The following is a 24,955-nucleotide window of genomic DNA, read 5'->3' on the forward strand; positions in this document are numbered from 1 at the left end:
AGATAGGACTGGAGGAACTCTGGGAACAGACTGACGCTGCAGGACACAGAGGGGGGGGTCAGAGGTCAGCAGTGGAGGAGTGTCTGAGATAGGACTGGAGGAACTCTGGGAACAGACTGACTGACGCTGCAGGACACAGAGGGGGGGGGGTCAGAGGTCAGCAGTGGAGGAGTGTCTGAGATAGGACTGGAGGAACTCTGGGAACAGACTGACTGACGCTGCAGGACACAGAGGGGGGTCAGAGGTCAGCAGTGGAGGAGTGTCTGAGATAGGACTGGAGGAACTCTGGGAACAGAGACTGACGCTGCAGGACACAGAGGGGGGGGGGTCAGAGGTCAGCAGTGGAGGAGTGTCTGAGATAGGACTGGAGGAACTCTGGGAACAGACTGACTGACGCTGCAGGACACAGAGGGGGGGGTCAGAGGTCAGCAGTGGAGGAGTGTCTGAGATAGGACTGGAGGAACTCTGGGAACAGACTGACTGACGCTGCAGGACACAGAGGGGGGGGTCAGAGGTCAGCAGTGGAGGAGTGTCTGAGATAGGACTGGAGGAACTCTGGGAACAGACTGACTGACGCTGCAGGACACAGAGGGGAGGGGGTCAGAGGTCAGCAGTGGAGGAGTGTCTGAGATAGGACTGGAGGAACTCTGGGAACAGACTGACTGACGCTGCAGGACACAGAGGGAGGGGGGGGTCAGAGGTCAGCATTGTATTCTATTCTGGTGCGGCAGGTAGTTTAGTGGTTAGAGCGTTGGACTAGTAACCGAAAGGTTGCAAGTTCAAATCACCGAGCTGACAAGGTACAAATCTGTCGTTCTGCCCCTGAACAAGGCAGTTAACCCACTGTTCCTAGGCCGTCATTGAAAATAAGAATTTGTTCTTTAACTGACTTGCCTAGTAAAATAAAAGGTAAAACAAATAATAGTAAAATAAAAGGTTAAATAAAAAAAAGGTACAAAAATAGATTCTATACATTTACAGAGTGACACCTAGCCACTACCCTCTGAAACCCCTTTCCCCAAATCTGGGCCTTGTAGTCAGTTATACGTGCTGCTTTTCAGACCTGGCTGGGAAACCTGGGAAATGGAACCGCTGGCTCATCAGTGATATTAAAAATCAATCAACAACCAGGGAGAAAATAAATAAATCTGACCAGCCTCTCCAGGATCCTCCTCCTTCAGCATTACAGAGGACATGTTGATGTCGTCAGTAAAGCTGGTGTCCCCCAGTCCCAGGCCGGACAGAGGAGACGGGTACAGGCTGTTGGTCCAGTCACTGTCATCCAGGTTCTGGAGCCCAGAGGGAGACAGAGACGTAGTCAAAAACACAGAAACAACCAGCGTGTGGATCCAGGTTCTGGAGCCCAGAGGGAGACAGAGACACAGTCAAAAACACAGAAACAACCAGCGTGTGGATCCAGGTTCTGGAGCCCAGAGGGAGACAGAGACACAGTCAAAAACACAGAAACAACCAGCGTGTGGATCAGCCTCAACGATACTTGATTAAAAGGTAGAGTCAGCGACATGACGTTTTGCACAAGCAGCATCGCAGATATTACGATGAACAAGATGCAACACTTCCCTCTCACACAGTATCTGCACGGGGTTCGCTTCACCCTCTTACAACATGGTAGCTACATGACCAAAACAGTGGAGAAGTTTAGCCTCGCGCTCCAACGCTCTTTAGTTGTTGCAGAAAATGTACCCACTATACTGTTTACTTTATCGACGTCATATCACTGAGTCTACCTTTAATAAGAGTTAACAACTGATGAATGGTGATGCAGTGTGGTTTAATTGGCTATTCAATTGGCTCGGTTGTTCGGTCTCCGGATCCCCTCTTTGGAGAGAGACAGAACCACACAGTGTCTGTCAGCAGACAAAACACCCAGTCAAGACTGGTATCCATCTCCTCACCATGCTCATACTGCCCAGGGGAGGTCGTGGCGTATGGATGAAACGAGGAGTCCTGCGCCCTGTCGCCAAGATGGCCGACACATCTGGGTTCCTAGCAGCACTCTTCGGGGTGACTGTAGGGAGAGGGAGGAGGAATCATCACGACAACAATTACAGTAGAGTACAATCTGTTACAACAGTATAGCCTTGTCTCCGGTCATTCTGGGAGACACCAGCTAGTGGATGGTGAGAGTCCGGGTTAACAAACTGGACCATACGTCTTATTTTATATCTAGATGTCTTTATCGTGGTGGACACCGGTTTTACCTTTAACCAAACAATGCTCTCATAGCAGAGCCAGAGGGCTGTGTTGGTATTGAAGAGGACAGACTTACAGGACTGTTTGAAGAGGACAGACTTACAGGACTGTTTGAAGAGGACAGACTTACAGGACTGTTTGACGAGGACAGACTTACAGGACTGTTTGACGAGGACAGACTTACAGGACTGTTTGAAGAGGACAGACTTACAGGACTGTTTGACGAGGACAGACTTACAGGACTGTTTGAAGAGGACAGACTTACAGGACTGTTTGACGAGGACAGACTTACAGGACTGTTTGACGAGGACAGACTTACAGGACTGTTTGAAGAGGACAGACTTACAGGACTGTTTGAAGAGGACAGACTTACAGGACTGTTTGACGAGGACAGACTTACAGGACTGTTTGAAGAGGACAGACTTACAGGACTGTTTGAAGAGGACAGACTTACAGGACTGTTTGAAGAGGACAGACTTACAGGACTGTTTGAAGAGGACAGACTTACAGGACTGTTTGAAGAGGGATCCAGGTGTGTGGCAGGGCAGGGAACGGGCAGGTGTGGTGGTACTACCTTGGTTGTCATCACGAGGAGAAAGGACTGGACAACAACGGTCAGGGAATATAACTGGCTAGTTACTGTTATCTAAAAGACACACCTTATGCTGTCATATAACAGCCCCATGAGACTTCTGTTAGCTAACTAATAGTCTGAACAACGGTGTGTGTGACCAATGAGCATCAGTAATGCAGGTCTTAAATGGTGTAACCTAGACAACAGGTAGGTAGGTTTACCAATGAGCATCAGTAATGCAGGTCTTAAATGGTGTAACCTAGACAACAGGTAGGTAGGTTTACCAATGAGCATCAGTAATGCAGGTCTTAAATGGTGTAACCTAGACAACAGGTAGGTAGGTTTACCAATGAGCATCAGTAATGCAGGTCTTAAATGGTGTAACCTAGACAACAGGTAGGTAGGTTGACCAATGAGCATCAGTAATGCTGGTCTTAAATGGTGTAACCTAGACAACAGGTAGGTAGGTTGACCAATGAGCATCAGTAATGCAGGTCTTAAATGGTGTAACCTAGACAACAGGTAGGTAGGTTTACCAATGAGCATCAGTAATGCAGGTCTTAAATGGTGTAACCTAGACAACAGGTAGGAAGGTTTACCAATGAGCATCAGTAATGCAGGTCTTAAATGGTGTAACCTAGACAACAGGTAGGTAGGTTTACCAATGAGCATCAGTAATGCAGGTCTTAAATGGTGTAACCTAGACAACAGGTAGGTAGGTTTACCAATGAGCATCAGTAATGCAGGTCTTAAATGGTGTAACCTAGACAACAGGTAGGTAGGTTTACCAATGAGCATCAGTAATGCAGGTCTTAAATGGTGTAACCTAGACAACAGGTAGGTAGGTTTACCAATGACCATCAGTAATGCAGGTCTTAAATGGTGTAACCTAGACAACAGGTAGGTAGGTTTACCAATGAGCATCAGTAATGCAGGTCTTAAATGGTGTAACCTAGACAACAGGTAGGTAGATTTACCAATGAGCATCAGTAATGCAGGTCTTAAATGGTGTAACCTAGACAACAGGTAGGTAGGTTTACCAATGAGCATCAGTAATGCAGGTCTTAAATGGTGTAACAAAGGCAACAGGTAGGTAGGTTTACCAATGAGCATCAGTAATGTAGGTCTTAAATGGTGTAACCTAGACAACAGGTAGGTAGGTTTACCAATGAGCATCAGTAATGCAGGTCTTAAATGGTGTAACCTAGACAACAGGTAGGTAGGTTTACCAATGAGCATCAGTAATGCAGGTCTTAAATGGTGTAACCTAGACAACAGGTAGGTAGGTTTACCAATGAGCATCAGTAATGCAGGTCTTAAATGGTGTAACCTAGACAACAGGTAGGTAGGTTTACCAATGAGCATCAGTAATGCAGGTCTTAAATGGTGTAACCTAGACAACAGGTAGGTAGGTTTACCAATGAGCATCAGTAATGCAGGTCTTAAATGGTGTAACAAAGGCAACAGGTAGGTAGGTTTACCAATGAGCATCAGTAATGTAGGTCTTAAATGGTGTAACCTAGACAACAGGTAGGTAGGTTTACCAATGAGCATCAGTAATGCAGGTCTTAAATGGTGTAACCTAGACAACAGGTAGGTAGGTTTACCAATGAGCATCAGTAATGCAGGTCTTAAATGGTGTAACCTAGACAACAGGTAGGTAGGTTTACCAATGAGCATCAGTAATGCAGGTCTTAAATGGTGTAACAAAGGCAACAGGTAGGTAGGTTTACCAATGAGCATCAGTAATGCAGGTCTTAAATGGTGTAACCTAGACAACAGGTAGGTAGGTTTACCAATGAGCATCAGTAATGCAGGTCTTAAATGGTGTAACCTAGACAACAGGTAGGTAGGTTGACCAATGAGCATCAGTAATGCTGGTCTTAAATGGTGTAACCTAGACAACAGGTAGGTAGGTTGACCAATGAGCATCAGTAATGCAGGTCTTAAATGGTGTAACCTAGACAACAGGTAGGTAGGTTTACCATGACAACGGCCCAATAAGGATACAGTTGAATTGAGCCTTCTTCTGAACTGAACTCTTTCGGCGTGCTGCTCTGGTCACTTCGGCATCTCGTACAATAGGCGACAGCAACTCATTCTGGTCCCTACGCAGAGGAACCATGTTAGTTCAGATACTGTAAAGGCGACAGCAACTCATTCTGGTCCCTACGCAGAGGAACCATGTTAGTTCAGATACTGTAAAGGCGACAGCAACTCATTCTGGTCCCTACGCAGAGGAACCATGTTAGTTCAGATACTGTCCCTCATTCTGGTCCCTACGCAGAGGAACCATGTTAGTTCAGATACTGTAAAGGCGACAGCAACTCATTCTGGTCCCTACGCAGAGGAACCATGTTAGTTCAGATACTGTAAAGGCGACAGCAACTCATTCTGGTACGCAGAGGAACCCCTACAGCAACTCAGAGGAACCATGTTAGTTCAGATACTGTAAAGGCGACAGCAACTCATTCTGGTCCCTACGCAGAGGAACCATGTTAGTTCAGATACTGTAAAGGCGACAGCAACTCATTCTGGTCCCTACGCAGAGGAACCATGTTAGTTCAGATACTGTAAAGGCGACAGCAACTCATTCTGGTCCCTACGCAGAGGAACCATGTTAGTTCAGATACTGTAAAGGCGACAGCAACTCATTCTGGTCCCTACGCAGAGGAACCATGTTCAGATACTTCAGATACGCAGAGGAACCTCAGATACTGTAAAGGCGACAGCAACTCATTCTGGTCCCTACGCAGAGGAACCATGTTAGTTCAGATACTGTAAAGGCGACAGCAACTCATTCTGGTCCCTACGCGGAGGAACCATGTTAGTTCAGATACTGTAAAGGCGACAGCAACTCATTCTGGTCCCTATGCAGAGGAACCATGTTAGTTCAGATACTGTAAAGGCGACAGCAACTCATTCTGGTCCCTACGCAGAGGAACCATGTTGGATGGACGCAAACAATCAAGATATCATTCTGCCAGGTCGGCATAAGATACTTTGTAGCTCGTTATAATTTAATTGAGAAGTTTTTTTTAGGAAAGCCTTTCCATCTACCAGAAAACGGTTAGGCCTATCAATAACATTGCTATATTTTCCCGTTCCTTAAAATATCTTACCTTGCTTCAAAAGAAGCCTATAGCCAAAATCTTAAAATAGAAATGTAGAGGCAATTATTTTATTAAGGCTTCCTCATATGCATTCTCCTATTCTATTTGTTTTCTTTTTGTCAAACAACCAAAGACTTTATCCAAGTCATATTAGCAACTCATGATAGTTGTTGCATCTTTAGATCTCCCTTCTTTCTACATTTCTATTGGATATTTCCATATTTATCCATGAAGCCTCTGAACAACGTTTTCCTGCAAATTGCATTTTGGAACATTTGTGCGTAGGCCTCTACCGCTGTGTGCACATCGCTGCTACTAAAATGTTAAGTAACAGTATTTTAAGCTAAACATTCGGACCCAGTTCTCCAAAAGCATCTTAAAGAGCGACTGCCTTTATAAAGCAACAAACCCTTTTGAAAACAGCCCGTGTGGCATCGATATGAATCAGAAACAGCTCGCTTATTCTAGTGTCCAAATTGACCTCATGGTGTAAATAGGATCATTTTGGTCATAAGGTCCGTCTCGTCTAAAACAGAGTGTGGATTTATGTGTGTCACACAACAGGTAAATTAAGTTTGAGTTTTAATTTGACAATGTACATAGGCCCACTTAACATGGGGTGAACAGCTGTGGTGATTGCTCTGTCTAGCAGCTGACTCTGTTTACATAAGACAACGCATTGCAATTATTATTATTTTTTTTTACTGGAGAAATACTGCACCAAAACATCTTAAGATGTGAAATTGCACAACTGAAACTCCATTGGCAAACACGTCAACATGTATTCCAGATCCATCCTGATCTATTCCATCAGCCTTAATAATTGATTGTACTTATAACGGTGCCTCCACACCTGCACTACTTTAATACGCATCATGGGGATTAAGAAAGTCATATCCTCAGTTCCTCTATGGGGGAACTGAATGAGAAGATACAAGGCATTGAAGCCGCACTAAACCAGATGCTAAAATTACTCTAGCTACCTGTAATCCAGAAACAACATATCCCGTTGAACAAATCACAAGTTACTGAACACTTCAAATGAAAAATAAAACGCCAGCAAACGTGATTTACTCTAAAGACCCATTAGTTGACTAGCTGGTGGTACAAACAAACCACTTGCTTAAACAGCTGCAAGACACGTTTAAACGACTAACTAATATTGCTAACACATGTCCCATACCTGCCATTACAAATCTACAGACAGCGTACTTATATGTAGTACACTCACTAAATACTGTAACAATGTCACATATATCCCTGTAATTCATCTTTTTATATCAGCATAAGAAAGCGTTTTACCAGTCCATGGCAGCAGGATATCAGCTCCACAGTCTGGTAGTTTCTACTTCCGGTTCCCGCTCGACAAGGAATTACAATCGAGCTCCAATACTGTTAATTATAATACACCCCCGCCCATTAAATACAGCCAATATCCCATTATTTTGCGACTCAAAATCATTCGTAAAATCTAAATAAAGTCAATTTAAATTGGGCAAATTATTGTTTACTAGTTATTAAATTATATTTGAGATTATACTCGATTACTGTGGACTGATGACCGTAAACAGCTACTGCCATAGAGATAGATAGAGAATTCATGTTTTTATATCTGTGCCATTATATCGTCTGTGAGCACACGGGGCAGCGCCATTGAGGCAATTTCTATTTGAAGTAGTCCATTTTCTTATTCTCGATTGTCTGATCAGATAATACAGTTGGAAGTCTCACCCAGTTAACTACATTACAATGGTGCTGAAGCCCTTCAATGGAGCTACACATGCTAAAACTGGTATTTGTGCACAGGCCTCTATTATTCTCTCTATGACTGCTGAGCGTCATCAACTCCACAGGCTGTAAAGAGTAGTCATGTTACGCTCAATAACGGACCATTCCTACAGCGCCACCTTCGGGCAGCAACAGTTAAATGTCTCTATTCTTTTCTTCTCTTTTTTTACTCATGAAGTGGTTATTCTCTCGGCCTACACTTCTTTAAATAATCCCATTTACCAAGGCATTCTTTCTTGATATCATGGCAATGTATTAAATAAAAACTTGTTGCGCGTAAAGTTATACAATAACATATGGCTATGAGTGCAGAATGTTGCACTTTGACACAATTTGTCTTAAAACATAAAACAAAAGTATATATATTTCCATTTTTTTTTCTTCCATGTGGTCATCAGCAAGTCCCTTTCAGAGAGTGAAGGGCCACATCAATGTTTCATCAGAGTCCATGTTATTTTCCTGCATGTTGAAGAACAGGAAGTGTCTCTCTGTCCACAGAGTTTCCTGGAGACCCAGAATAGCACCGTTGTGTTGTTTATGTGATTCAGGCTTTCCAAGGATGCTGTGTGATTCTGAGACAAACGTCAGACAGGCTGAGTGGTCACACCCTGCGAGAGGCTGGAGAAGTCCACAGATTGAGTCCCAAATGGCACCCTATTCCCTATATAGTGAACTACTTTGACCAGAGCCGGGACGCACCCTATTCCCTATATAGTGAACTACTTTTAACCAGAGACCTATGGAAGCTGGTCAAAAGTAGTGCACTATATAGGAAATAGGGTGCCAGGGCCCATAGGGTTCTAGTCAAAAGTAGTGCACTATATAGGGAATAGGGTGCAAGGGCCCATAGGGTTCTAGTCAAAAGTAGTGCACTATATAGGGAATAGGGTGCCAGGGCCCATAGGGTTCTAGTCAAAAGTAGTGCACTATATAGGGAATAGGGTGCAAGGGCCCATAGGGTTCTAGTCAAAAGTAGTGCACTATATAGGGAATAGGGTGCCAGGGCCCATAGGGTTCTAGTCAAAAGTAGTGCACTACATAGGGAATAGGGTGCCAGGGCCCATAGGGTTCTAGTCAAAAGTAGTGCACTACATAGGGAATAGGGTGCCAGGGCCCATAGGGTTCTAGTCAAAAGTAGTGCACTATATAGGGAATAGGGTGCAAGGGCCCATAGGGTTCTAGTCAAAAGTAGTGCACTATATAGGGAATAGGGTGCAAGGGCCCATAGGGTTCTAGTCAAAAGTAGTACACTATATAGGGAATAGGGTGCCATTTTAATACACACCCATGGTGTTTCCAGCACAGAAAGGACAATACTAACAGTATAGAAGTAGTTCTATAAGTGTTGAGGAACAATGGATGGACAGTTTTAAAAACTGTTTATTTAAAAGGTATGTGTCGTGGAACGGACGCCAGGGAGAATATGTATCCCGATAACACATTGTGAGTGTTTATGTAGGCCGTTACTGTAAATAAGAATTTGTTCTTAACTGACTTGTCTAGATAAATAAAGGCTATATACACTGCTCAAAAAAATAAAGGGAACACTAAAATAACACATCCTAGATCTGAATGAATGAAATATTCTTATTAAATACTTTTTTCTTTACATAGTTGAATGTGCTGACAACAAAAATCACACAAAAATTATCAATGGAAATCAAATTTCTCAACCCATGGAGGTCTGGATTTGGAGTCACACTCAAAATTGAAGTGGAAAACCACACTACAGGCTGATCCAACTTTGATGTAATGTCCTTAAAACAAGTCAAAATGAGGCCTCCACGTCCCTGTATGACCTCCCTACAACGCCTGGGCATGGTCCTGATGAGGTGGCGGATGGTCTCCTGAGGGATCTCCTCCCAGACCTGGACTAAAGCATCCGCCAACTCCTGGACAGTCTGTGGTGCAACGTGGCGTTGGTGGATGGAGCGAGACATGATGTCCCAGATCTAAGAAATGCCACCCATCACCATGACTGACCCACCGCCAAATCGGTCATGCTGGAGGATGTTGCAGGCAGCAGAACGTTCTCCACGGCGTCTCCAGACTCTGTCACGTGCTCAGTGTGAACCTGCTTTCATCTGTGAAGAGCACAGGGCGCCAGTGGCGAATTTGCCAATCTTGGTGTTCTCTGGCAAATGCCGAACGTCGTGCACGGTGTTGGGCTGTAAGCACAACCTCCACCTGTGGACATCGGGCCCTCATACCACCCTCATGGAGTCTGTTTCTGACCATTTGAGCAGACACATGAACATTTGTGGCCTGCTGGTGGTCATTTTACAGGGCACTGGCAGTGCTCCTCCTTGCACAAAGGCGGAGGTAGCGGTCCTGCTGCTGGGTTGTTGCCCTCCTACGGCCTCCTCCACGTCTCCTGATGTACTGGCCTGTCTCCTGGTAGCGCCTCCATGCTCTGGACACTACGCTGACAGACACAGCAAACCTTCTTGCCACAGCTCGCATTGATGTGCCATCCTGGATGAACTGCACTACCTGGGCCACTTGTGTGGGTTGTAGACTCCGTCTCATGCTACCACTAGAGTGAAAGCACCGCCAGCATTAAAAAGTGACCAAAACATCAGCCAGGAAGCATAGGAACTGAGAAGTGGTCTGTGGTCCCCACCTGCAGAACAACTCCTTTATTGGAGGTGTCTTGCTAATTGCCTATAATTTCCACCTGTTGTCTATTCCATTTGCACAACAGCATGTGAAATGTATTGTCAATCAGTGTTGCTTCCTAAGTGGACAGTTTGATTTCACAGAAGTGTGATTGACTTGGAGTTACATTGTGTTGTTTAAGTGTTCCCTTTATTTTTTTGAGCAGTGTGTGTATGTATATATATATATAAATAAATGTGTGTGTGTATGTATATATATATATATATATATATAAATAAATGTGTGTGTGTGTATGTATATATATATATATATTGTGTGTGTGTTCATCTGATAAAAGACCACTCCCTCTCCTAAGGGACCAGACTGTTATTTGCTCATTGCATGTTACAGTCTGCTATGAACCTCCATGGAGTTACCTCACTCTGGGCCAAGTCACTTCAGGCCAGCCAAGTTCCTCATCATTTTACTGTACGCTTCCTTGGCCCGACTTACTTTATTCCCACCCCCAAGGAGTCCAATCATTGGCCTGAATGACTCCATTTCTCTGATCTGACAGCTGCTTCCACCTATCCCTGACAGGCATATCAGTTACACTAAGCTTAGCTGTAGATTCTGCAGCAGAGGCCCAGAGCAGCTGATGAGTTAATGTGCTACTAGCTTATTGTATGTACCTACCCCCCCCATTGAATTATTCCAGAGTAGAGATCAGCAAGCATATTTTCAATAGATCATGTGCTCTGTGATTCTATATAAACAAAGAGATGTAGGATATGTATTGTATGGAGTCTAACTGTTCAGCAGGCAGCTCTGCTCTAGCCACTGTCTGATAATGACTTTTTCCCCTGACAGGGAGATATAGAGGGAGGGAGAGAGATCGTGATAGGGAGAGAGAGAGAGCACGAGAGAAAGAGAGTGGGAGAGAGAGCAATAGAGAGGGAGAGAGAGCAATAGAGAGGGAGGGAGAGAGCGAGCGAGAGAAAGAGAATGGGTGAGATAGTGAGGGAGAGATAGTGAGGGAGAGACAGTGAGAGAAAGAGAGAGTAGGCAAGAGAGGTACATGAAACAGAATATCTGCCAATGGAGTGACAGATGACTTCTATATGAACCCTAGTCTGGGCAGCTCTGCTGTGTTTGGGCAGCTCTGCTAGTTTGGGTATTCAACAAGACATCTGACTTCCTGCAGTATGGTACCTAGTGTGACTGGTGCTGCTGCTAACTGTGCCGTCTTTCAACTGCTTACTGCAAGATTTACAATACAGAGCAGGAACATTTCTGAAACTTTCCTTCACGTCTTGGTTCTATTCATGTATGTCTGTGTATCTGACTATCTCATCCTCCTCTACCTCAAAGCTACAGAGGAATACAGACGAAAGCAGTACCACTACAGCAGGGTGTCCAACTCATTCCATGGAGGGCCTAGTATCTGCTGGTTTGGGGTTTCCTTTCAATTATGACCTAGACAACCAGGTACCACTACAGCAGGGTGTCCAACTCATTCCATGGAGGGCCTAGTGTCTGCTGGTTTGGGGTTTCCTTTCAATTATGACCTAGACAACCAGGTACCACTACAGCAGGGTGTCCAACTCATTCCATGGAGGGCCTAGTGTCTGCTGGTTTGGGGTTTCCTTTCAATTATGACCTAGACAACCAGGTACCACTACAGCAGGGTGTCCAACTCATTCCATGGAGGGCCTAGTGTCTGCTGGTTTGGGGTTTCCTTTCAATTATGACCTAGACAACCAGGTACCACTACAGCAGGGTGTCCAACTCATTCCATGGAGGGCCTAGTGTCTGCTGGTTTGGGGTTTCCTTTCAATTATGACCTCGACAACCAGGTACCACTACAGCAGGGTGTCCAACTCATTCCATGGAGGGCCTAGTGTCTGCTGGTTTGGGGTTTCCTTTCAATTATGACCTAGACAACCAGGTACCACTACAGCAGGGTGTCCAACTCATTCCATGGAGGGCCTAGTGTCTGCTGGTTTGGGGTTTCCTTTCAATTATGACCTAGACAACCAGGTACCACTACAGCAGGGTGTCCAACTCATTCCATGGAGGGCCTAGTGTCTGCTGGTTTGGGGTTTCCTTTCAATTATGACCTCGACAACCAGGTACCACTACAGCAAGGTGTCCAACTCATTCCATGGAGGGCCTAGTGTCTGCTGGTTTGGGGTTTCCTTTCAATTATGACCTAGACAACCAGGTACCACTACAGCAGGGTGTCCAACTCATTCCATGGAGGGCCTAGTGTCTGCTGGTTTGGGGTTTCCTTTCAATTATGACCTAGACAACCAGGTACCACTACAGCAGGGTGTCCAACTCATTCCATGGAGGGCCTAGTGTCTGCTGGGTTGGGGTTACCTTGACAACCAGGTGAGGGCTCCTGACTAAAACCTTGACAACCAGGTGAGGGTTCCTTACTAAGACCTAGACAACCAGGTCAGAGTTCCTTACTAAGACCTTGACAACCAGGTCAGAGTTCCTTACTTAGACCTAGACAACCAGGTGAGGGTTCCTTACTAAAACCTTGACAACCAGGTGAGGGTTCCTTACTAAGACCTTGACAACCAGGTCAGAGTTCCTTACTAAGACCTAGACAACCAGGTGAGAGTTCCTTACTAAGATCTAGACAACCAGGTCAGAGTTCCTTACTAAGACCTAGACAACCAGGTGAGGGTTCCTTACTAAGACCTAGACAACCAGGTGAGAGTTCCTTACTAAGATCTAGACAACCAGGTCAGAGTTCCTTACTAAGACCTAGACAACCAGGTGAGGGTTCCTTACTAAGACCTAGACAACCAGGTGAGAGTTCCTTACTAAGACCTAGACAACCAGGTGAGAGTTCCTTACTAAGACCTTGACAACCAGGTGAGGGTTCCTTACTAAGACCTAGACAACCAGGTGAGAGTTCCTTACTAAGATCTAGACAACCAGGTGAGAGTTCCTTACTAAGACCTTGACAACCAGGTGAGGGTTCCTTACTAAGACCTAGACAACCAGGTCAGAGTTCCTTACTAAAACCCTGACAACCAGGTGAGGGTTCCTTACTAAGACCTTGACAACCAGGTCAGAGTTCCTTACTAAGACCTAGACAACCAGGTGAGAGTTCCTTACTAAGATCTAGACAACCAGGTGAGAGTTCCTTACTAAGACCTTGACAACCAGGTGAGAGTTCTGACCTAGACAACCAGGTGAGGGTTCCTTACTAAGACCTAGACAACCAGGTCAGAGTTCCTTACTAAGACCTTGACAACCAGGTGAGAGTTCTGACCTAGACAACCAGGTGAGGGTTCCTTACTAAGACCTAGACAACCAGGTGAGAGTTCCTTACTAAGACCTAGACAACCAGGTGAGAGTTCCTTACTAAGACCTAGACAACCAGGTGAGAGTTCCTTACTAAGACCTTGACAACCAGGTGAGAGTTCCTTACTAAGACCTAGACAACCAGGTCAGAGTTCCGAACTAATCAGTGACCTTCATTTGTCAATCAAGTAGGAGCAAAAATCCACAGACACTCTGCCCTCCGTGGTATGAGTTTGACACAGAGATGGGGAGGTGGTTAAACCACAGAGATATAAATCAATCTGTATGGCTAAACCACAGAGATAAAACCATCTGTATGGCTAAACCACAGATATCAAACCATCTGTATGGCTAAACCACAGATATCAAACCATTTGTATGGCTAAACCACAGAGATAATACCATCTGTATGGCTAAACCACAGAGATAAAACCATCTGTATGGCTAAACCACAGATATCAAACCATCTGTATGGCTAAACCAGAGATAAAACCATCTGTATGGCTAAACCACAGAGATAAAACCATTTGTATGGCTAAACCACAGAGATAATACCATCTGTATGGCTAAACCACAGAGATAAAACCATCTGTATGGCTAAACCACAAAGATAATACCATCTGTATGGCTAAACCACAGAGATAATACCATCTGTATGGCTAAACCACAGAGATAATACCATCTGTATGGCTAAACCACAGAGATAAAACCATCTGTATGGCTAAACCACAGAGATAATACCATCTGTATGGCTAAACCACAGAGATAATACCATCTGTATGGCTAAACCACAGAGATAATACCATCTGTATGGCTAAACCACAGAGATAATACCATCTGTATGGCTAAACCACAGAGATAATACCATCTGTATGGCTAAACCACAGATATAAAACCATCTGTATGGCTAAACCAGAGATAAAACCATCTGTATGGCTAAACCACAGAGATAATACCATCTGTATGGCTAAACCACAGAGATAAAACCATTTGTATGGCTAAACCACAGAGATAAAACCATCTGTATGGCTAAACCACAGAGATAATACCATCTGTATGGCTAAACCACAGAGATAATACCATCTGTATGGCTAAACCACAGAGATAAAACCATCTGTATGGCTAAACCACAAAGATAATACCATCTGTATGGCTAAACCACAGAGATAATACCATCTGTATGGCTAAACCACAGAGATAATACCATCTGTATGGCTAAACCACAGAGATAAAACCATCTGTATGGCTAAACCACAGAGATAAAACCATCTGTATGGCTAAACCACAGAGATATGTATGGCTAAACCACAGAGATAATACCATCTGTATGGCTAAACCAGATATAATACCATCTGTATGGCTAAACCACAGAGATAATACCATCTGTATGGCTAAACCACAGAGATAATACCATCTGTATGGCTAAACCACAGAGATAATACCATCTGTATGGCTAAACCACAGAGATAATACCATCTGTATGGCTAAACCACAGATATCAAACCATCTGTATGGCTAAACCACAGAGATAAAACCATCTGTATGGCTAAACCACAGAGATAAAACCATCTGTATGGCTAAACCACAGAGATAAAACCATCTGTATGGCTAAACCACAGATATAATACCATCTGTATGGCTAAAACAACAACAACAACACGGAACATTCCGGCGACGGGCCGGCGTCATGGCAACGCCCTTGCATGGCAATCCAATTTATTGAACTACAGATGCTGGGTTATACAAAATACACCACTTCAATTAAGGCTTTTTAGTTTACATTTGGCCACGCCCCCTCTGTTTGTCCCTCCCCAGCCCCTCCCCCTTAATAGGCAGATGACGTTGCATTTCCAATACTGTGGCTCTGTGAGGGGACATGGTACACACGGTCTGTCCACCAGGACTGATGCTGTTGGTTATCATCACAGCAACACAAAGCGACAAAGGCATTCTCTTACAAGAGGTCAACAGAGGTCACGCAACTCACAACAAACGTGCAACTTTAAACCCCCCCTCCCCTCCCCTCCCTCCATCTCAAATGGCAACCTAAGCCCATAGGGTTATAGTCAAAAGTAGTGCCCTATGTAGGGAATAGGGTGCCATTAGGGACGTACACCCCCCCGGTCTCATCCAAGTTCTGCCTGTTCCTCCTCCTCCATCATCATCATCATCATCATCTCTACATTGCTGTGGTTCTTATTGTATTTCAGTCTTATTCCCTGCTGCTTCAAACACATTAGTTTGTCCCCCCTCCCCCCACATTCACTATAGAACAGATAACAACCCCACACGGTTACTCTTCATCACCATCATCATCATCATCATCATCATCTGACAGACTGACAGGAAACAGGTCAAACCAAGTATTACACAGGTGAAATAGTCACTAACAGGCAAGTTTCTTTACTGACAGGATCCAATATTTGGTTTTCATGTCCTCAGCTGACAACAGATGCATTAGCAAGCAAGGGGACAGGGGGAGGGGCTGGGAGAGATGGGGAGGGGCTGGGGGAGAGGGGGAGGGGCTAGGGGACAGGGAGGGCTTGGGGAGAAGAGTGAGATAGGGGAAAGAGGCTAGGGGACAGGGACAGGGGAGATAGGGGCTGTGGGAGGGAGGGAGAAGGGGAGGGAGAGGCTAGGGACAGGGGAGGGGACAGAGGGACAGAGGCTAGGGGACAGGGGAGATAGGGGCTGTGGGAGGGAGGGGAGAAGGCTAGGGGACAGAGGGAGAGGCTAGGGACAGGGGGAGATAGGGACAGAGGGACAGAGGCTAGGGGACAGGGGGAGATAGGGGCTGTGGGAGGGAGGGAGAAGGGGAGAGAGGCTAGGGGACAGAGGGACAGAGGCTAGAGGGGACAGGGGGGGAGATAGGGGCTGTGGGAGGGAGGGAGAAGGGGACAGAGGCTAGGGGACAGAGTGAGATAGGGGAAAGATGCTAGGGGACTAGGGGGGGAGATAGGGGCTGTGGGAGGGAGGGAGAAGGGGGAGAGGCTAGGGGACAGAGGGACAGAGGCTAGGGGACAGGGGGAGATAGGGGCTGACAGGGGGAGGGAGGGAGGGGGGAGAAGGGGAGAGAGGCTAGGGGACAGAGGGAGATAGGGGGGACAGAGGCTAGGGGACAGGGGGGGAGATAGGGGGGCTGTGGGAGGGAGGGAGAAGGGGAGAGAGGCTGTTATAGAAAAGGAAAGGGAGTACAGTGAGAATCTACAGTAGCGTTTTCCAAACTCGGTCCTGGCCCCGCCCCCCCCTGGGTGCATGTTTTGGTTCTTGCCCTAGCACTACACAGATTACTCAAATAATCTTCAAGCATGATTATTTGAATCAGCTGTGCAGTGCCAAAAGGTGTCCCCCTTGGGGTCCCCTGGACCTAGTTTGGGAAACACTGCTCTACAACAACAGAAGTGTGGAGAATGACATCACCAATGACATTATTTCATTTATTTTTTTCGTATTAAAAACCCTAATTTAAAAATAAAAAAAATCTATACTTCCTGTTGTAGATCGCAGATTCCATGAGAGGGGATTGGCTAACTGGACAAACCAACCAATGAGAGACGGCCTTGGAAGGATAAAGTAAAAAAAAAAAAAAAAAAAAAAAACATGATGAGGATCGCCCAGTCACTTCGGCCATTGGTGTCTCAGAAGTTTGGTCGCTTGTTAAAATGTCCAGTCCCTCTTTGACCACAACCCCAATTGAAAAACCCCACTGTACAAACATCTTTGTAAACAACACAAGGGCTGCCTCCAAAATTGCACCCTAATTCCTTATATAGTGTACTACTTTTGACCAGGGCCCATAGGGAAACCAAGAGGGAAACCAGTAGGGAAACCAGTAGGGAAACCAATAGAAAAACCAACAGGGAAACCAACGGGGAAACCAACAGGGAAACCAACAGGGAAACCAACAGGGAAACCAACAGGGAAACCAACAGGGAAACCAATAGGGAAACCAATAGGGAAACCAATAGGGAAACCCACAGGGAAACCCACAGGGAAACCCACAGGGAAACCAATAGGGAAACCAATAGGGAAACCCACAGGGAAACCATTGGGCTCTGGTCAAATATAATACACTTGGGTGCCATTTCAGACGCTAGAAAACCCAGGCAAGACATAGAAAGATGATTGGATCATAGATAGATTCTCCAGAAAGAAAGATGATTGGATCATAGATAGATTCTCCAGAAAGAAAAAAAAAACTATTTGAAGGCAACATCATCAGGCTAAAAGACAATATGATCATTACTGAAAAAACATGATACTTTTTTTTCTCTTTTTACACATATAATCATCACTGTTGTATCCACAGGTTTACTTCTCAAATAAAACTCACATATAATAATAACTGGTTGTAGCCACAGGTTTACTCCTCAAAATAAAACTCATATCAATAGCTGTCGCAGTATAGCATCTCTCAGTAGAGACAAAACTAGTCATTTAAAAAAAAGACAGAAGAAGACAGAGAAATGATGTTGAATGATCGAAGGAAAATAAAAAAAGTTAGAAAATAAACCCCAGGAGCAAGTTATCTGTATGAACTGAACTATATAGGGTGCCTCTTTGGGACTTTGTCTTTTTCTCTCTGGCTAATATAGAGGTGCTTATAAATACCGCATCACCGTGGCAACGTGCACATTCTGGTTAGACATCCGTTTCTACGGCTACTGTCTCCGTTAGCAATAACACTGTGTGTAGGAATCGGGATTTTATTTTGGTTCATATTGACTGATTTACCTATTTCATTTTACTTTATTTTATGAACGTAATCTTTCCATTTCAGTTGCATACAGTTGGAATATCTATATTTCTAAGTAGAAATCTTGTTCTCGTGACACTGGAGAGTGATAATGGTTAATCTGTGTGTAAAAACTGATGTATTGTAGCTTTGAATCCATTGGTCGGTTTGTTTGTTGGTTGTTAAAGGGGCGTCACCACACAGGAAAGTCCATTCCATGTTAGGTTTTAGTAACGTCGGAATGCTGGCACTGCTGAGAGAGACAGCAGCAAATCAGACCTGAGAGAGAGAGAGAGAGGTGGGTAGAGAGAGAGAGAGAGGTGGGTAGAGAGAGAGAGAGAGGTGGGTAGAGAGAGAGAGAGAGGTGGGTAGAGAGAGAGAGAGAGGTGGGTAGAGAGAGAGAGAGAGAGAGAGAGAGAGAGAGAGAAGGTGGGTAGAGAGAGAGAAGGTAGGTAGAGAGAGAGAGAAGGTGGGTAGATGGAGAGAGAGAGGAGTGAGAGAGAAAGAGAGAGGAGAGAGAGAGAGGAGGAGAAGAGAGAGAGGTGAAGAGAGAGAAGAGAAAGAGAGAAGAGAGAGAAAGAGGATACGAGTGAAAGGGAGAGAGCATGAGAGAGGAGGAGAGAGAGCGAGAGAGAGGAGGAGAGAGAGAGAGAGAGAGAGAGAGAGAGAGAGAGAGAGAGAGAGAGAGAGAGAGAGAGAGGAGAGAGAGAGAGAGAGAGAGAGAGAGAGAGAGAGAGAGAGAGAGAGAGAGAGAGAGAGAGAGAGAGAGAGAGAGGAGTGAGAGAGAAAGAGAGAGGAGAGAGGAGTGAGAGAGAAAGAGAGAGGAGAGAGATAAAGAGAGAGGAGGAGAAGAGAGAGAGGTGAAGAGAGAGAAGAGAAAGAGAGAAGAGAGAGAAAGAGGATACGAGTGAAAGGGAGAGAGCATGAGAGAGGAGGAGAGAGAGCGAGAGAGAGGAGGAGAGAGAGCGAGAGAGGAGAGAGAGAGAGGAGAGAGAGAGAGAGAGAGAGAGAGAGAGAAGAGAGCAGAGAGAGAGAGAGGAGAGAGAGAGGAGAGAGAGAGAGGTATAGAGACATTAATGACACTTCTAACTGCACCATATGATGTCTCTTGATATGAGAGGGAGAAGTTCTTACTCAATATATTCCTCAGGTTTAAGACAAGGAGGCCACAGCCAAATGCCTACAACTGTCTTTTCAATTAGGCAGTGGCATTCTGACTCCTACAAGTGGTTCTCACCTGGCTCAGTGCGACAGAGCAGCTGTGTATTAGAGGAGCTGACAGTTGGACTTTTTGCGTGTTTTCCCAGGTACTGGGGTTTTCCTGTTGATTTGCCTGACCAGGTCATAGAAGATCTGAAACACAGAGAGACACAACAATAGTTAGATACAAGTTAGCCATGGGTATGGTGTTAAGAAACAGTGGCTAGCCATGGATATGGTGTTAAGAAACAGTGGCTAGCCATGGGTATGGTGTTAAGAAACAGTGGCTAGCCATGGGTATGGTGTTAAGAAACAGTGTCTAGCCATGGATATCGTGTTAAGAAACAGTGTCTAGCCATGGGTATGGTGTTAAGAAACAGTGTCTAGCCATGGGTATCATGTTAAGAAACAGTGGCTAGCCATGGGTATCATGTTAAGAAACAGTGGCTAGCCATGGGTATGGTGTTAAGAAACAGTGGCTAGCCATGGGTATGGTGTTAAGAAACAGTGGCTAGCCACGGATATCATGTTAAGAAACAGTGTCTAGCCATGGGTATCATGTTAAGAAACAGTGTCTAGCCATGGGTATCATGTTAAGAAACAGTGGCTAGCCATGGGTATGGTGTTAAGAAACAGTGGCTAGCCATGGGTATGGTGTTAAGAAACAGTGGCTAGCCATGGGTATCATGTTAAGAAACAGTGGCTAGCCATGGGTATGGTGTTAAGAAACAGTGGCTAGCCATGGGTATCATGTTAAGAAACAGTGGCTAGCCATGGGTATCATGTTAAGAAACAGTGGCTAGCCATGGGTATCATGTTAAGAAACAGTGGCTAGCCATGGGTATGGTGTTAAGAAACAGTGGCTAGCCACGGATATCATGTTAAGAAACAGTGGCTAGCCACGGGTATCATGTTAAGAAACAGTGGCTAGCCATGGGTATCGTGTTAAGAAACAGTGGCTAGCCATGGGTATCGTGTTAAGAAACAGTGGCTAGCCATGGGTATGGTGTTAAGAAACAGTGGCTTGCCATGGATACCATGTTAAGAAACAGTGGCTAGCCACAGGTATGGTGTTAAGAAACAGTGGCTAGCCACGGGTATGATGTTAAGAAACAGTGGCTAGCCATGGGTATGGTGTTAAGAAACAGTGGCTAGCCATGGGTATGGTGTTAAGAAACAGTGGCTAGCCATGGGTATCATGTTAGGAAACAGTGGCTAGCCATGGGTATCATGTTAAGAAACAGTGGCTAGCCATGGGTATCATGTTAATAAAGTGTCTAGCCATGGGTATCGTGTTAAGAAACAGTGTCTAGCCATGGGTATCGTGTTAAGAAACAGTGGCTAGCCATGGGTATCATGTTAAGAAACCGTGGCTAACCATGGGTATGGTGTTAAGAAACAGTGGCTAGCCATGGGTATGGTGTTAAGAAACAGTGGCTAGCCATGGGTATGGTGTTAAGAAACAGTGGCTAGCCATGGGTATCATGTTAAGAAACAGTGGCTAGCCATGGGTATGGTGTTAAGAAACAGTGGCTAGCCATGGGTATCGTGTTAAGAAACAGTGGCTAGCCATGGGTATCATGTTAAGAAACAGTGGCTAGCCATGGGTATCATGTTAAGAAACAGTGGCTAGCCATGGGTATGGTGTTAAGAAACAGTGGCTAGCCACGGATATCATGTTAAGAAACAGTGGCTAGCCACGGGTATCATGTTAAGAAACAGTGGCTAGCCACGGGTATGGTGTTAAGAAACAGTGGCTAGCCATGGGTATGGTGTTAAGAAACAGTGGCTAGCCATGGGTATGGTGTTAAGAAACAGTGGCTAGCCATGGGTATGGTGTTAAGAAACAGTGGCTAGCCATGGGTATGGTGTTAAGAAACAGTGGCTAGCCATGGGTATGGTGTTAAGAAACAGTGGCTAGCCATGGGTATGGTGTTAAGAAACAGTGGCTAGCCATGGGTATGGTGTTAAGAAACAGTGGCTAGCCATGGGTATGGTGTTAAGAAACAGTGGCTAGCCATGGGTATGGTGTTAAGAAACAGTGGCTAGCCATGGGTATGGTGTTAATAAACAGTGGCTAGCCATGGGTATGGGTATGGTGTTAAGAAACAGTGGCTAGCCATGGGTATGGTGTTAAGAAACAGTGGCTAGCCATGGGTATGGTGTTAAGAAACAGTGGCTAGCCATGGGTATCATGTTAAGAAACAGTGGCTAGCCATGGGTATGGGTAGTGGCTAGCCATGGGTATCATGTTAAGAGAAACAGTGGCTAGCCATGGGTATCATGTTAAGAAACAGTGGCTAGCCATGGGTATGGTGTTAAGAAACAGTGGCTAGCCATGGGTATGGTGTTAAGAAACAGTGGCTAGCCATGGGTATCATGTTAAGAAACAGTGGCTTAAGAAACAGTGGCTAGCCATGGGTATCATGTTAAGAAACAGTGGCTAGCCATGGGTATCATGTTAAGAAACAGTGGCTAGCCATGGGGGTGTTAAGAAACAGTGGCTGTTAAGAAACAGTGGCTAGCCATGGGTATGGTGTTAAGAAACAGTGGCTAGCCATGGGTATCATGTTAAGAAACAGTGGCTAGCCATGGGTATGGTGTTAAGAAACAGTGGCTAGCCATGGGTATCATGTTAAGAAACAGTGGCTAGCCATGGGTATCATGTTAAGAAACAGTGGCTAGCCATGGGTACGGTGTTAAGAAACAGTGGCTAACCATGGGTACGGTGTTAAGAAACAGTGGCTAGCCATGGGTATGGTGTTAAGAAACAGTGGCTAGCCATGGGTATCATGTTAAGAAACAGTGGCTAGCCATGGGTATCATGTTAAGAAACAGTGGCTAGCCATGGGTACGGTGTTAAGAAACAGTGGCTAGCCATGGGTATGGTGTTAAGAAACAGTCACAGGTGTCTTGGTTTCAAAAAGCAAGACCATGAGAGGATACATGTAAATGGCAGAGTGCCATTGGACCAGATCGACACACTGTCAGAAAGAGGGTTTTAGAGCCAGTCAGAGCGTTATAGTCAGGCCCAAGGCTCAGACCAGATCTCAGTGGACAGCGTGAGTGATGTCACCCACATCCCAACCAGACAAGATGACACCTCAGGCCACAGTATTCACTAGACAGACAAATTACGTCTCCATCTGTGAGAACTCACCCAAGGGTTTATTTATGGATGATGATAAGACTCCTTCAGGCTAACTGTATGTACAGAACCAGCCAAAGGTTTGGACACGCCTACTCATTCAAGGGTTTTTCTCCATTTTGGACTATTTTCTACATTGTCGAATAATTGTGAAGACATTCAAAACTATGTAATAACACATATGGAACCACGTAGTAACCAAAACAAGTGTGAAACAAATCAAAATATATTTTATATTTGAGATTCTTCAAAGTAGCCACCCTTTGCCTTGATGACAGATTTGCACTCTTGGCATTCTCTCAACCAGCTTCAACTGGAATGTTTTTTTCCAACAGTCTTGAAGGAGTTCCCACATATGCTGAGCACATGTTGGCTGCTTTTCCTTCACTCTGCAGTCCAACTCATCCCAAACCATCTCAATTGGGTTGAGGTCAGGTGACTGTGGAGGCCAGGTCATCTGATGCAGCATTCCATCACTTTCCATCTGGGTCAAATAGCCCTTACACAGCCTGGAGGTGTGTTGGGTCATTGCCCTGTTGAAAAACAAATTATAGTCCCACTAAGTGCAAACCAGATGGGATGGAGTATCGCTGCAGAATGCTGTGGTAGCCATGCTGGTTAAGTGTGCCTTGAATTCTAAATAAATCACTGACAGTGTCACCAGCAAAGCACCCCCACGCCATCACACCTCCTCCTCCATGCTTCACAGTGGGAACCACACACCTCCTCCATGCTCCATGAACCTCACACCTTCTCCATGTGGGAACCACACACCTCCTCCTCCATGCTTCACAGTGGGAACCACACACCTCCTCCTCCATGCTTCACAGTGGGAACCACACACCTCCTCCTCCATGCTTCACAGTGGGAACCACACACCTCCTCCTCCATGCTTCACAGTGGGAACCACACACCTCCTCCTCCATGCTTCACAGTGGGAACCACACACCTCCTCCTCCATGCTTCACAGTGGGAACCACACATGCGGAGATCATCCGTTCACCTACTCTGCGTCTCACAAAGACACGGCAGTTGGAACCAAAAATCGCAAATTTGGACTCATCAGACCAAAGGACAGATTTCCACTGGTCTAATGTCCATTGCTCATATTTCTTGGCCCAAGCAAGTCTCTTCTTATTGGTGTCCTTTAGTAGTGGTTACTTTGCAGCAATTCAACCATGAAGGTCTGATTCGAAAAGTCTCCTCTGAACAGTTGATGTTGAGATGGGTCTGTTAATTGAACTCTGCAATTTCTGAGGCTGGTAAATCTAATTTATCCTCTGCAGCAGAGGTAAATCGGGACCTTGTTTTCCTGTGGCGGTCCTCATGAGAGCCAGTTTCATCATAGCGCTTGGTGGTTTTTGCGACTGCACTTGAAGAGACTTTCAAAGTTCTTGAAATTTTCCAGATTGACTGACCTTCATGTCTTAAAGTAATGATGGACTGTCGTTTGTCTTTGCTTATTTGAGCTGTTCTTGCCATAATATGGACTTGGTCTTTTACCAAGTAGGGCTGTCTTCTGTATACCAGCCCTACCTTGTCACAACACAGCCGATTGACTCAAACGCACTAAGAAGGGAAGAAATTCCACAAATTAACTTTTAACAAGGCACACCTGTTAATTGAAATGCATTCCAGGTGACTAACTCATGAAGCTGGTTGAGAGAATTCCAAGAGTGTGCAAAGCTGTAAGAAACAGTATCTTCTTAGACAAGAATGAAGTATCTTAGACAAGAATGAAGTATCTTAGACAAGAATGAAGTATCTTAGACAAGAATGAAGTATCTTAGACAAGAATGAAGTATCTTAAGACAAGAATGAAGTATCTTAGACAAGAATGAAGTATCTTAAGACAAGAATGAAGTATCTTAGACTATGTGAAGTATCTTAGACTATGTGAAGTATTTTATACTATGTGAAGTATTTTATACTATGTGAAGTATTTTATACTATGTGAAGTATTTTAGACTATGTGAAGTATTTTAGACTATGTGAAGTATTTTAGACTATGTGAAGTATTTTAGACTATGTGAAGTATTTTAGACTATGTGAAGTATTTTAGACTATGTGAAGTATTTTAGACTATGTGAAGTATCTTAGACTATGTGAAGTATTTTAGACAATAGTGTATTTATGGTATCACAAACTGGTCAGAATGAAGCAATGGTCTGATTATTTTATTTCAACAGACAACGCTGTTTGACTAGGGGGTAACAGACAGTATGACTAGGGGGTAACAGACAGTATGACTAGGGGTAACA

The 24,955-nt window shown here is 44.8% G+C and overlaps 2 protein-coding genes across 2 annotated transcripts in view; both read right to left on the reverse strand.

Annotated features, from left to right (window-relative positions):
• Positions 1–7,397, reverse strand: part of nup107 (nucleoporin 107) — a 36,253-nt gene extending 28,856 nt beyond the window's left edge. The window contains exons 1-5 of the mRNA XM_042316215.1: positions 7,204–7,397; positions 4,799–4,896; positions 2,723–2,815; positions 1,917–2,029; positions 1,154–1,289 (exon numbers count right to left, since the gene is read on the reverse strand). Of these exons, the coding sequence (XP_042172149.1) occupies positions 1,154–1,289; positions 1,917–2,029; positions 2,723–2,815; positions 4,799–4,896; positions 7,204–7,211 (448 nt within the window). The 5' untranslated portion in view covers positions 7,212–7,397. The remainder of the gene's footprint in view (positions 1–1,153; positions 1,290–1,916; positions 2,030–2,722; positions 2,816–4,798; positions 4,897–7,203) is intronic.
• Positions 7,398–17,034: 9,637 nt separating this feature from the next.
• The window catches only part of LOC121845253 (ras-related protein Rap-1b), a gene marked incomplete at its 5' end in the record, with an annotated part of 11,979 nt that continues 4,058 nt past the window's right edge, over positions 17,035–24,955 (reverse strand). Inside the window, 2 exon segments of the mRNA XM_042316213.1 lie at positions 17,035–18,625; positions 19,584–19,699. Coding sequence (XP_042172147.1) covers positions 19,613–19,699 — 87 coding nt within the window.

This window comes from Oncorhynchus tshawytscha, unplaced genomic scaffold, assembly GCF_018296145.1.
Source record: "Oncorhynchus tshawytscha isolate Ot180627B unplaced genomic scaffold, Otsh_v2.0 Un_scaffold_1874_pilon_pilon, whole genome shotgun sequence".
NCBI classification, from domain to species: Eukaryota; Metazoa; Chordata; class Actinopteri; order Salmoniformes; family Salmonidae; genus Oncorhynchus; species Oncorhynchus tshawytscha.